Raw genomic sequence first — 11,898 nt, forward strand, 5'->3', positions numbered from 1 at the left:
AAGGCTTGTTTTGTGGGCTCCCTCTCTACTCAATATTCTGCTTGGCCAAACACCTACCCTGGTATTTAGTACCACAGCTCTGACATTTCAATCCAAAGCTGTGTGCCTTTTAATGCTGCATGTAGCATAATGTGTTGCAATGTGCACAGGAGTCTATAAAAATATTAATACAGAACACAAATGTCAGTGCTGCTGACCTCATTGTAGGGAGTATCTTGCATGCCAGAGTCCTCCTTCATAGCACCTTCTTCTTTTATGTTGGGGGTAATGCTCAGAAAAGCAGGCCAGCCCATGGAGAACAAGCCTTGAAGTACAAGTCACAAACAACATCAGTTAACGACTGGATAACCAAGTGATTGAAAAAGATATTGGGTGCCATTAAAACTGGGATGATTTTATTTGACTGGTTTGGTATTTTCGCAGCCCAGTTGATGAGAGTGGAACAAATGGAACTGGCTGAATTTATGAGACTGTTACATATGATCGCTGCAATATGAATCCAGGCAAAGGATAACCACAACATCTGCCTGACACAATCTCACTCCTCTGTAGCATTGTGGTGCCTTGGTTACAGAATGATGGAGCTTCTTGTAAAGCAACACATGCAACACTCATCTATGACCTCTCTCTACCCTCATCTACAACCCCTCTGCTATGAGGCCAGGCTGAGAGTTGGGGTTGTTCAGCCTGGAGAAGAGAAGGTTCCAGGGACACCTTATTGCACACTTTCAGTCCTTAAAGGGGTCTCTCAGAAAGATAGGTGCAATCTTTTTAGTAAATGGGACAAGGGGTGATGGTTTGAAACTAGAAGAGGGGAGATTCAGACTAGATAGAAAAAAGACATTTTCTGCACTGAGGGTGGTGAAATACTGTCCTAGGTTGCCCAGAGAGTTGGTAGATGCCCCATCCATGGAAACTTTCCAGGTCAGGCTGGACAGGGCTCTTACCAACCTGCTCTAGTGGAAGATGTCCCTGCTGACTACAGGGGTTTGGACTAGATGACCTTTAAAGGTCCTTTCCATCCCAAAATGTTCTATGGTTCTATGATGAATTGCAGGATGCAGCAAGACTGTGAAACCAGTGCTGTGACTCCCAGTCTGACCTACAGGCACATTCTCTCCCTGGAAAAGGAGACTCCACAACCTCTCTAGGCAGCCTGTCCCAGTGCTCTGGCACCCTCACAGGAAAGACGTTTCTCCTCGTGTTCAGATGCAACCTCGTGGGTTCAAGTTTGTGCCTGGTGTCCCTTGTCCTGTCACTGGGCATCACTGTCAAGAGCCAGGCCCCTTCCTCTTGTTCCCTGTCCTTTAATATTGGTAAACATTGAGAAAATCCCCTCTCAGTCTTCTCTCTTAGACAGATGTTTAAAATGACTGACAAATTCTTCACCTCACCTGCTGTGATCTGCAATTCATGCAAAACATCTTGCCACTAGTGAACCATCTCTGATATATTGCTCCAAAAGCATCTTTCTAGAGGGATGCATTTTTTCATCTCACCCACAGATGCTCCCAAATGTATCACAGATCTATGGGCTTGCCAAAACTAAGTTTTTTCTCCCCCAGATATTTGCCCTTACCCCCAGAAATTCCTCTTTGTGAAAACTGCTAAAATATCTCATGCTGAGAATTCCTCTGAAACACAGAGTGCATAAACCAAGCTACCACTGCACAGCAGCATTTACAAATAGAAGCCTGCACTTTATTTCTCTAATAAGCATCATGGATTAAAAAATATCATGAACTGTAATAAGTTGTACATGAATAACCAGACATTATATATATAATAACCAGACATTATATATTATATATATATATGAATAACCAGACATTAATTCCACCCCACTGCCCTCCCAGCTTTGGCTAGCCAAGGAACCGGACATGGATTTGTGTGCTGAACACCCTCTGACCCCGTGAAGAGCAGACTGCTGCCCTCCTGCTGAAAAAGCCCTTAACCAGAGACATCAAATCACCAAACCAAAGCCAAAGAGCATCAGCAAAAGAATACAGGATGTTTCAACTTGCTACTACAGCCACCAGCATGCAGTATAAAAGTTTGTGCTTTGGTAGACAATTTTTCCAGCTCAGTAGGACAACAGGGATTTGATTCCCTAATGATGTTACGTGACCCATGAACAGGCAATGGTTAGAGCACTCACTTCCTCCATTGTGAGTTGTTAGTAAGACATTACTATCAGAGACTTGACCATCTTCCAGGAGCATACGTGAGGGACAAATCTTTTCCATTTTCCAGTAACCTATGATAGTGTAAGATGGTATTAGTACACTGCTACTGGTATGTGTTAATACATGCATATTGAATAATGACAAACAAGTGAAGCATTCTCTTTTAGCACTAGCTTACTAAACATTTAATTAACTCTCTTTACACTAAACACACACTTTCACTCTTCCAGGGCTAAGACTGGCTTCTACCATATATTTTAACAATAAAATACCTGGGAAGAATTCAAGCAGCTTTAAGAATGTTGTGTGTACATATATATATGTATATATAAAAGGAAGGAAAGCATGATAGCCAACAATGACTTTCAACAATCATGTTTAAAGGCACATAGTTGGTTTTGAATATATTTGCCTTACCCTTTCTTTTCAAGTACTCAGCAATGAGAGCAGCAATGTGAATATAGCACATAGCAGCCTGTAAGGAGAGACCAAGATACACGTAGAGGTTAAAGGACATTGCTTGACTTAAAGCTCACATCTGCTAAGGTGCTTTAATCACTGTTGAGTCAGACTGCAGAAAGGGGAAGAGAAAATTGATACAACCACTTAAGAAAAGAAAGGATTAAATCATTAAATCTTTTGTGATTGTTAATTTCACACAGTGTCTTAGGAGAAGGAGATATGTGCTCTGAAAACCAGTAAGAATACTTAGCAATTAAGATATTTCTGTGTTAAGCATTGAAAATTTGCATCTCTCATTTCAGTTTCTGATGAAAAGGACAGCATAGCATAACTGAATCTCCTCTCCTGTGCTGTAATGGAGAAGAAAATCCTTCATGTAATTGATGCACTGCTCAGAACCTCATCATACTACAGCTGCTGTGCCTCTTTAGGTGCAGCTTCCCCAGCATCTTCATGTCTTGCTCAAGCACACATCAGGTAGTCAGCATTAGGTAAACACCTAGAGAAGTGTTGCTCTTCAAACCTGTCTTCCTCTGATTTCAAGCAGATGTGAGACAGTGTGTGACTCTTTTAAAGCACTACTGCTGTCTTACAGAGCCTGCTCCTTTGTTGAAATTACCTCTGACAGATCTCCATTTCTTGCATGAATCTTGGCCATGCTTTCCAGCCATGTCCTGCGTAACTCAGGCGTGCTGGCATAGGAATTTGCCAGGCTGTACTGCAGATCCACGAGCATCTCAGGGTCCTTCTCATGCTCCTTCATCTGTGCTGTGGCCATCAAAACAGTTCTGATGCGTTTGGTCAGGTCCTTCACCTCTGCTGGGAAATTAACGTTCTTTGGGAAAGATAAGCAATGCATCACTAAAACCATCCACAAAGCCACATGCAGCACCCCTGAACAAGCTCAAGTCCTGCTTATGGAAGGCATTTTTCTCTTTCCCTAATTCAGTAAGTTTTGAGCAGAGTCACAGCTCCATAGCATGGATGTTGTAGACAAATCCCTGATCTTTTCTTACTGATGTGTCATAGCATCTATTAGACATCCTAGCCAGCTGCACTACTGTTTCAAACTGAAACATTTGCTGCCTGGTCACTTCCTGGACTTAGAACCAGATTCTTGTATGCTTGAAGCCCTGTCCCTGGAGACATTCAAGATCAGATTTGATGTGGCCCTGGGCAGCCTACTCTGGCTGGAGGTGTCCCTGCTCATTGCAGGGAGGTTGGACAAGATGACCTTTGAGGGTCCCTTCAAACCCAATGCAATCTGTGATTCTGTGTGCTGTCGACAGTCCTGCTGAACCCCACACCCAACAAGTCTCACCATAGTGAATAAAGGACTGCCCAAGATTAAAGCAGGGTCTTTGTCTTACTGGTGTCAGCTCTTCTCAACATGTTTAACACACCTTAGTTGTTTCTCAGTTTTGGATAGGCAATGAAATACAGTTCTAGTTTCAGACCTTTCTCCCCCTCCTTCTCCTCCACCCTCAGTGTCACACAGAGGAGAGCATGTTACTGACTACAGTGCTGGGAAATCAAAGCTGGACTTTGAAAACAAACACAATTGTGACTGAGACATCAAATTACTTATCTTAGTTATCCATCAATTTGCTTACACCAGTCGCAGAGAAGATACCCTGAAGTCACCTCCAGAGAAGGAAAAACACCTCCAGAGTATAAACTCATGCTACCAAATGTTTGAATGGGAACTCTAAGAATTAAAGCCTGGAATTTTTCCCCAACACCTTTAGCACAGACAATGCATATAACAACACTGGTAATGAATCCAAGAGCTAAAAGCCTTTTTCAGGGTTTTAGTAAGCTGTCACAAGCCCAACTGAACAGACTGAAGGGGCACTTTGTAGACTAAAGGGGCAGTTTGTAGACTAAAAATTCCTGGCCAACTGCAATTCTGTCTCATTACACATGAACTCTGACTTCAGGCAAATCAACAAATTAAGCAGTGAGTGACAAATACTACAGCTTTCAAATCAAAATCTCTTTTTTGGTGTAGAAATTATTTTCAATCACTGAGCTTCTGAGCCACAAACAGCTTCAGGACTTTTAGGCTGCCTGGAAAAGGACCCTAGGAACACTTAAATCCCTGCCACCAGTTTGGTTGATCAAACCACTTGTTCCCCTGAAATTGTTGACCTTTAGTGAGAAGTAGTGATAGACAAAAAAACACATTTCTTACTTTCATCTGCTTGTCTCCATTAGCAAAATTATTTATGATTGCAAGTGAGTGTTGAAAACGCGACCCGCCGATCCCAGCGTCCGCTATCAGCTGGCTCACGGCTTTGATGAGCTGCACGGGGGGAGCAAGCACAGGGCACAATTAGCACAGGAAAAAAAAAGGTTTCTGCAGAGTTTTTAATCCCTAGTTTAATAGGATTTGATGTGGCAGGCTAGCAGAGATGTGCTTTTATACCTCTCCTAAGAAGATAACATGCACAGACATGAGTCCAGCGTTTGTAACCACACACATCTGGCAGTGGAAGAGCACTGTGATGGTTGCTGGACTTCACAATTCTGTCCAGCAATGTGCCTTTGTAGCCAAGAAGGAAAATGGGTTCCTGGGGTGCACCAATACAGGTCAGAGGTTGACCTCCTGGAAAGCAGCTCTGAAGAAAAGGACCTGGGAGTCAGCTTGGGCAAATTCACAACGAGCCAGCAGGGTATCCTCTTAGCCAAAATGGCCAGTGAGCTCCTGGGGTGCACTGAGTGCCAGCAGATCGAGGCAGGTTCTCTTCCCCCTCTACTCTGCTCTAGTGAAGCCACTCTGCAGTACTGTGTACAGTTCTGAGCTCCCCAATTTAAGAGACACAGGAAACTACTGGAAAGAGTCCAGAGAAGACTACAAAGATCAGGAAACTGGAGCATCTCACTGGTGGGGAAAGGTTGGAGACCTGGGGCTGTTTAGCCTGGAGAAGAGGAAACTGAGAGGGGATCTTAATGCTTATCAACAGCTAAAGGATGGGAGTCAAGAAGATGGGGCCAGACTCCTTCCAGTGGTGCCCAGCAACAGGATAAGGAGCAACAGGCACAAACTGGAACCCAGGAGGATCCATGCAAACATGAGGAAAAAATTCTTTCCTCTGAGGGTGATGGAGCCCTGAAAGAGGCTGCCCAGAGAGGCTGTGGAGTCTCCTTCTCTGAAGAGATTTCAAACCTGCCTGGACACAGCAATTCTGGGCAATCTGCTCCTGCTTTAGGACAGGATATCCAGAGGTCCCTTCCAACCCTCCCAAGACAGGATTCCATCCTTCTTTTACTACACTATTAAATTCTGTTTAGTTCATTCCTCAGCATTGCTCTCCCTGCTGTAACCAACACACATGGATCAAGATTAGCCATCTCTCTGGCTATTTATTGGCTCTCTGGCTGCATTCACAGCTGTTGGCTGTCCCTGGAACAGAGCCGAGCAGCCCAAGAACAACAGAGAATCCAGGCCAGTGTCTGCAGACTTGGCAGGAAAATTGAGCTGCTGCAGAGAATTACCACAGAGTGAGGACTCCACAAGGATTGCTTTGATATGATGCATAAAAATAATCATGATAAACACCAATGCACATCAGCTAAACACTGATGAGCTCACACCTCACTTACCTGCAGATGGGATCTGACTATTGATTTCTGCTTGTTAAATTCAAAGTTCTTCCTCATGAAGAAATAGAGCAGAGCAGATGCCTCAGTCTGAGTCGAACGTGACCTGTGGTTACAACACTTCAGGATTTCATAGCAGAGCGAGCCACAGAGATCTGCTTGTCCCTGGAAGAACGCTGATGGGAACTGTTGAAAAGAGGTGTGAATATGTTCAGCCCTGCTCTCAGGCCTTGGGATGGTTATTCTGATTCAGCACTTTTTGCTGTTAAGCTCTCAGTGAAAACAACTCTCCCACATGAATTCACACCAGGGTTTAGTGAAAAAAAACCCAGCCACCAGGTGAACATAATCCCATGTGCAAATGAGGATTAAGTAAAACTAGCACACAGAGGATTTCATACAAACACTGTATGTGCTGCAAGGATCAGTCTAGCCTCCAGGAAGTCCAGGCACCAGCTGGCACACAGTAAGAGCAGATAAGCCAACCATAGGAGTGAAGAACAGCTATGCAGGAAAATTGTGGGAGGGGTTTGCAATACCATAAAGGTGATCAAGAGAGAGAATTAAATAGCATAGCCCAGCTGGCAAACTTCCAGTGGTCAAGGTTCTAAACAGCAGGAGACAATATGGAGTAAAGAATGGCTCTCCAAACCATATCTACTGTTTATCAGCAGGGTGGACACTGTAGAGGACAGCCCAAGGTGAGGTGGAAGATGCATATATTGGCTACAGATCTCAAGCATCACACAAGAGGTTCTACTGCAGGAACCATGACTGATCCCAGTTCCTGCAGAACTATAATCCTGAGAGCTGCAGGATGAATGAAAAGGGCAGTCCTGGATATTTACTCCTCCTCATTTCATCTTCTGTCCTTACTGCCTGGTATGTAGTTTAAAGCTGTCTGTGGATGGTTCACTTTATGTTTTTTTCCTGTGTTCTCAGGTCATGTTACTTGCAGAAGCATGATTTCCTCCTGCTTTCCCCTGAGATAACTAGAAGGAGGCCACATGGTTTGACCTGATCTATGCTGCTGCATTTCACAGAAACCTCTGGGATGTCAGATGAGTGTGGCTTAATTCTCATTTCCTCACAGCAATTGTTATCTGTGTGCTACACTGTGGTTTGTTTTGAGATGATCTCATCTGAGTTGATGACTTGAAACTTGTGTAGCCTTTGCAGTTGGCACCAAGTGTCTCACTGCCTGTGATCATTTACAGCTGTGCAATGCAAGGAAAGAAACATTTTGGCACATAAGCTTGTTTTAGTCCAAAACCCCTTTGATGTTGACAACCAGGTATTTGTAAAACTGCAACAGTCAGGATGAACTTTTGGTGAAGGGTATGGAATACTCTCCTGCTAGCTTCTCTGGGGACAGCTGTAATCTGGATTCTATGACCCAGATGTGTGCCATGAAGACTATGGGAGCACTGGAGTTTCAAGCTTTCTTCCACAGGTGATTACAGCATGAAAGCCATAACCAGGTATCACAGACACAGACATCCCTTATCTATTAACCTTTCAAGCTCCACCATCTTAGTAAACTTTTCATTTCCCAAAACACAACTAATTTTTCAGGTATTGCAAACTTTTAATCAGCAATAAATTCAAAACTCTCCCAAAGTACCTCAAGCTGTAACATATCAGTAGGTCAGACTAAGAGAATAAACCCCCAGTTACCTTGCCTACAAAGAGCCGCAGGGCAGCAAAGACGTGCTTGAGAGCTGCTGCTGACTGGTTGATTTGCAGAAAGAGCATGTGTGTGTCAAAGACTTTCTTCATCAATGCATTCTGGCAATCAGACTGCTGGAGCAGCCTCTGGAAAGTTCACAGACAAGACAGCACATTCTGGTTATTAATGTGAACACAAAGAAGAATGATCTGTAGGACTATGTATTGGAGTGTCCCTAGGGAATGGTTTATTTCAGTGTAAACTCCCAGTGGATGAGGCATTGACAGCTTGCTGCAGCCTCCTTTCACTTGCAGTCTTTCAAGGACAACACTTTCCTAAGCCCATAGTGTATTTGTGGATGATACACACATGGTTTAAGAGCTAGGGTGGCAGACTGGAGACACCAATTAAAAAGGACCTGCCTGCTGTGTTGTAGCTATGAGATCTTCAGCAAGACTTCTGGCCCAATGCTCATAAAGCAATTTTTAAGGAGGTAGAAATCTACCCTGCTGGTTGAAGACAGGGAGATTATAAGCAGTATGGAAATCTTATGTCTAAAACCTGGTAGGAAAACTCTGATTCAGGTAAGGGGATGTTTTAGTGTATGTGTGACACTTTCATGCAGAGAAGGGCTGTATATAGCCCTGGATACCTAGGATGATGTTCTTCCACATCCCTCTTGGCTGTTATGAGTCAATTTCTTCATAAAAAACCTTCACTGAGGATTGGTTTATCTATTTCCCTATCTTCCTGTCTCAGACATTTAATTGCCTGCTCCTCCAGGCCTTACACCACACATCCCACACTAGCACCATTCAAGCAGAAAATGAGACAGCAGAACATACCTGGTGATTCAGAGTGTAAAGACACAACAGGTCAAGGATTGTGAGGGAAACTTCTGTGGCAATGTTTGCCTCAGTGTCCACATACTGTACAATGTCTGTCTCATTTGAGCTGCCTGCAACAGGTAAAAAGCAAGATGAGCAACAAGTGTGAAGATGATGTAATTCTGCAGTCTGGCCACTGAGCCTCAGCACAGCAGAGATGGGGTTTCTAGATGCACATGTAACTGAATGGGCACTTGGAAGGAAACTGCTCACAGGAGCAGTCAGCTTTCACCAGCTGCACCAGTGATGTGAGCATATTCTTTCACTGTTGCTGTTTGTCCTCAAAGGAGGAGATAAACCCAACTGTAAAGTGGGATGGATGACTTTGATCCCATCATTTAGACTCGAGGTGAGGAGGAAGTTCTTCACCGAGTGAGTCATTCGTCATTGGAATGGGTTGCCCAGGGAGGTGGTTGAGTCATCGACCCTGGAGGCGTTGAAGGGGAGATTGGATGTGGCACTTGGTGCCATGGTCTAGTCATGGGGTCTGTGCTGGTAGGTTGGACTCGATGATCCTTGAGGTCCTTTCCAACCTAAGTGATACTGTGATACTGTGATTTAAAGAGGCTTCAGTATGAAAAGGCCGCCTTTGTTGATAGATCTAATAAATGTACTATTTCAGCCAGCGCACATCTGCTTGTACAGCAAAGTACATAGCCATAGCTGTGAGAGATGGTGGGAAGGGGGGAATAACGTGTCATTAAGACTATTTCAGTATGTTAGGGTATTGCAATTAATTTGTTTCTAAATACACTTTAATCAAACTGAATGTCAGATTTCTCCTGAAAAAAAACATATCATGCAGTCAGCAGCTCTGTTTCTGTTCAGGCTCTCCACTGGCACTCTTGAAAACAGATTTATAGAGGCTGATCTACACTCCACAGAATTCCAGAGGGAAGTAAGATAATTTTTGGTACTCACTTGCAGTGTTGCTGTCTATCATTTGCAAGAGTTTGGGGTTAGAAAGTGCGTTTTTGCTGCGGATTATCGGCAATGTCTGAGATCTGGGATGCTTGTGGCCCTCGTGACTAGAAGTAGAATGCATCCTGAAATGGAAATGTATCATTAAAAGATAGAAATAAAGAATAAACTCTCATGCCTATACAGAACTTAGCCATGCCAGAACTTTCTGCAGTACTTCTCAAAGGGTAAGCCATACAAAGTAATGCAAAATGTTGGAGAGAAAACAGATGAAGAAGGAAGTCGGGGAGGTGCACAGAACAAACAGATGTGTTGTGATTTCCTGAGATCACAGGAGACAAAACACTCACTGAGCACTATGAAAAGAAAGCACCAGCCTCAAGAGCTGGCTGATGGTCAGAAAACAGAGAGAAACTGAGATGTGCAGTAAGATTCCATGAAAGCATAAAGTTGCAGACCTACAAATTCCTTTGAGTTGGGGAAACCTGGATTACCTTTCAGAGAGGGCCTTGAGCTAAAACCAAGAGATACTGCTTCTGCAACACTTAACTAAAACTAACTAAGGATTCTTCTGAGCATCCCATTACAAACAACAGCTTCTAAGTCAGGCTGAAGTTCAGGGCACTCAATTCTTCTACAGTTTATAGTTCTGGAGGCTCTAAAGTGTGTTATGCGTGGTGTCAACTTCTTTTCAGTCAACAGTGTGAAAGCGTACAAGGACTGGATGGTAACTGCGGCTGTACAGGAGTTAATAATACAACATGCCCTTACCATTGGGAGAGCAGACCTGATGCCTGGCCAGAGGAGTTTGAACCTTTAAGGGTTCCATTATTCTGGGTGGCCTGAACAAACTTAAAAGCAGCAGCAATTTTCCTGTGAAGAGAAAATAAGTGTTTATCTCCTATGGAACGTGACGCTGATTTTCGCCTTGTCTCTGAAGAACAGCCACAGCCCTGACAAAACCTACCATGCAGCATGAAGTGGTTCATCTGCTGACCTTTTCTTTTCCCACAATATGACATACAGCCAAGTCCAGAGGACTAACACTAAATTAAAAATGAAGTATCAGCTGAGACAAAGCATGCATTTCCCATTTCACAGTTGGAACACCATCTCACACTTCTTCAGACAGTGGGTAGAAACAGGAGATTACTTTTTTATTGCCGTCAAACATCTATTTATGCCTATTAAATATCTTCTTTCCATTGTATGGATGGAAAACACAGTGTTCAAGTACCTTTGTTTAGCATAGGCAAAGAAATATGGTTGGGAATGGCCTAGTATCTTGGGTGCACTTTGGCTACGGCAATCCCATGCAGAGCTATAGGCTGGGGTTGGAGTGGCTGGAGAGCTCCCAAACAGAGAGGGACCTGGGGGTGCTGATCAACAGCCACCTGAATATGAGCCAACAGTGTGCCCAGGTGGCCAGGAGGGCCAATAGCATCCTGGCCTGCATTAGGAATAGTGTGGGCAGCAGGAGCAGGGAGGTCATAGTGCCCCTGTACTCTGCATTGGTTAGGCCGCACCTTGAGTACTGTGTCCAGTTCTGGGCCCCTCAGTTTAAGAAGGACATCGAAACACTTGAATGTGTCCAGAGAAGGGCAACAAGGCTGGGGAGAGGCCTTGAACACAAGCCCTATGAGGAGAGGCTGAGGAAGCTGGGATTGTTTAGCCTAGAGAAGAGGAGGCTCAGGGGTGACCTCATTGCCCTCTACAACTACCTGAAAGGTGGTTGTAGCTGGGAAGGGGTTGGCCTCTTCTCCCAGGCAACCAGCACCAGAACAAGAGGACACAGTCTCAAGCTGCGCCAGGGGAGGTTTAGACTTGAGGTGAGGAGGAAGTTCTTCACTGAGCGAGTCGTTCGTCATTGGAACGGGTTGCCCAGGGAGGTGGTTGAGTCATCGACCCTGGAGGCGTTCAAGGGGAGATTGGACGTGGCACTTGGTGCCATGGTCTAGTCATGGGGTCTGTGTTGATAGGTTGGACCCGATGATCCTCGAGGTCCTTTCCAACCTAAGTGATACAGTGAAACCCCTACTGTATTAAATCACAGAATCACAAAATGGTTAGGGTTGGAAGGGACCTCTAAAAATCACCTAGTTCACAGGGTCACAGAGTGGGTTGCCCAAAATTGCAATGTCCATGAGGGTTTGCAATCTCTCCAGGGAAG

General features: G+C 44.3%; 1 protein-coding gene across 7 annotated transcripts in view; it reads right to left on the minus strand.

Annotated features, from left to right (window-relative positions):
- Positions 1–11,898, minus strand: part of DOCK10 (dedicator of cytokinesis 10) — a 161,090-nt gene that overhangs the window by 13,346 nt on the left and 135,846 nt on the right. For 6 of the 7 annotated variants that reach the window (XM_068145507.1, XM_068145506.1, XM_068145504.1 and 3 more), the window contains exons 39-48: positions 10,500–10,601; positions 9,729–9,853; positions 8,766–8,878; positions 7,929–8,066; positions 6,255–6,437; positions 4,843–4,953; positions 3,268–3,483; positions 2,604–2,661; positions 2,159–2,257; positions 198–304 (exon numbers count right to left, since the gene is read on the minus strand). In XM_068145507.1, the coding sequence (XP_068001608.1) occupies positions 198–304; positions 2,159–2,257; positions 2,604–2,661; positions 3,268–3,483; positions 4,843–4,953; positions 6,255–6,437; positions 7,929–8,066; positions 8,766–8,878; positions 9,729–9,853; positions 10,500–10,601 (1,252 nt within the window). The remainder of the gene's footprint in view (positions 1–197; positions 305–2,158; positions 2,258–2,603; positions 2,662–3,267; positions 3,484–4,842; positions 4,954–6,254; positions 6,438–7,928; positions 8,067–8,765; positions 8,879–9,728; positions 9,854–10,499; positions 10,602–11,898) is intronic. The other variant, XM_068145509.1, reaches the window with a different exon arrangement.

This window comes from Melanerpes formicivorus, unplaced genomic scaffold (assembly GCF_026170545.1).
Source record: "Melanerpes formicivorus ecotype bairdi unplaced genomic scaffold, bMelFor1.0.p_v2 SCAF_12, whole genome shotgun sequence".
Lineage (NCBI taxonomy): Eukaryota > Metazoa > Chordata > Aves > Piciformes > Picidae > Melanerpes > Melanerpes formicivorus.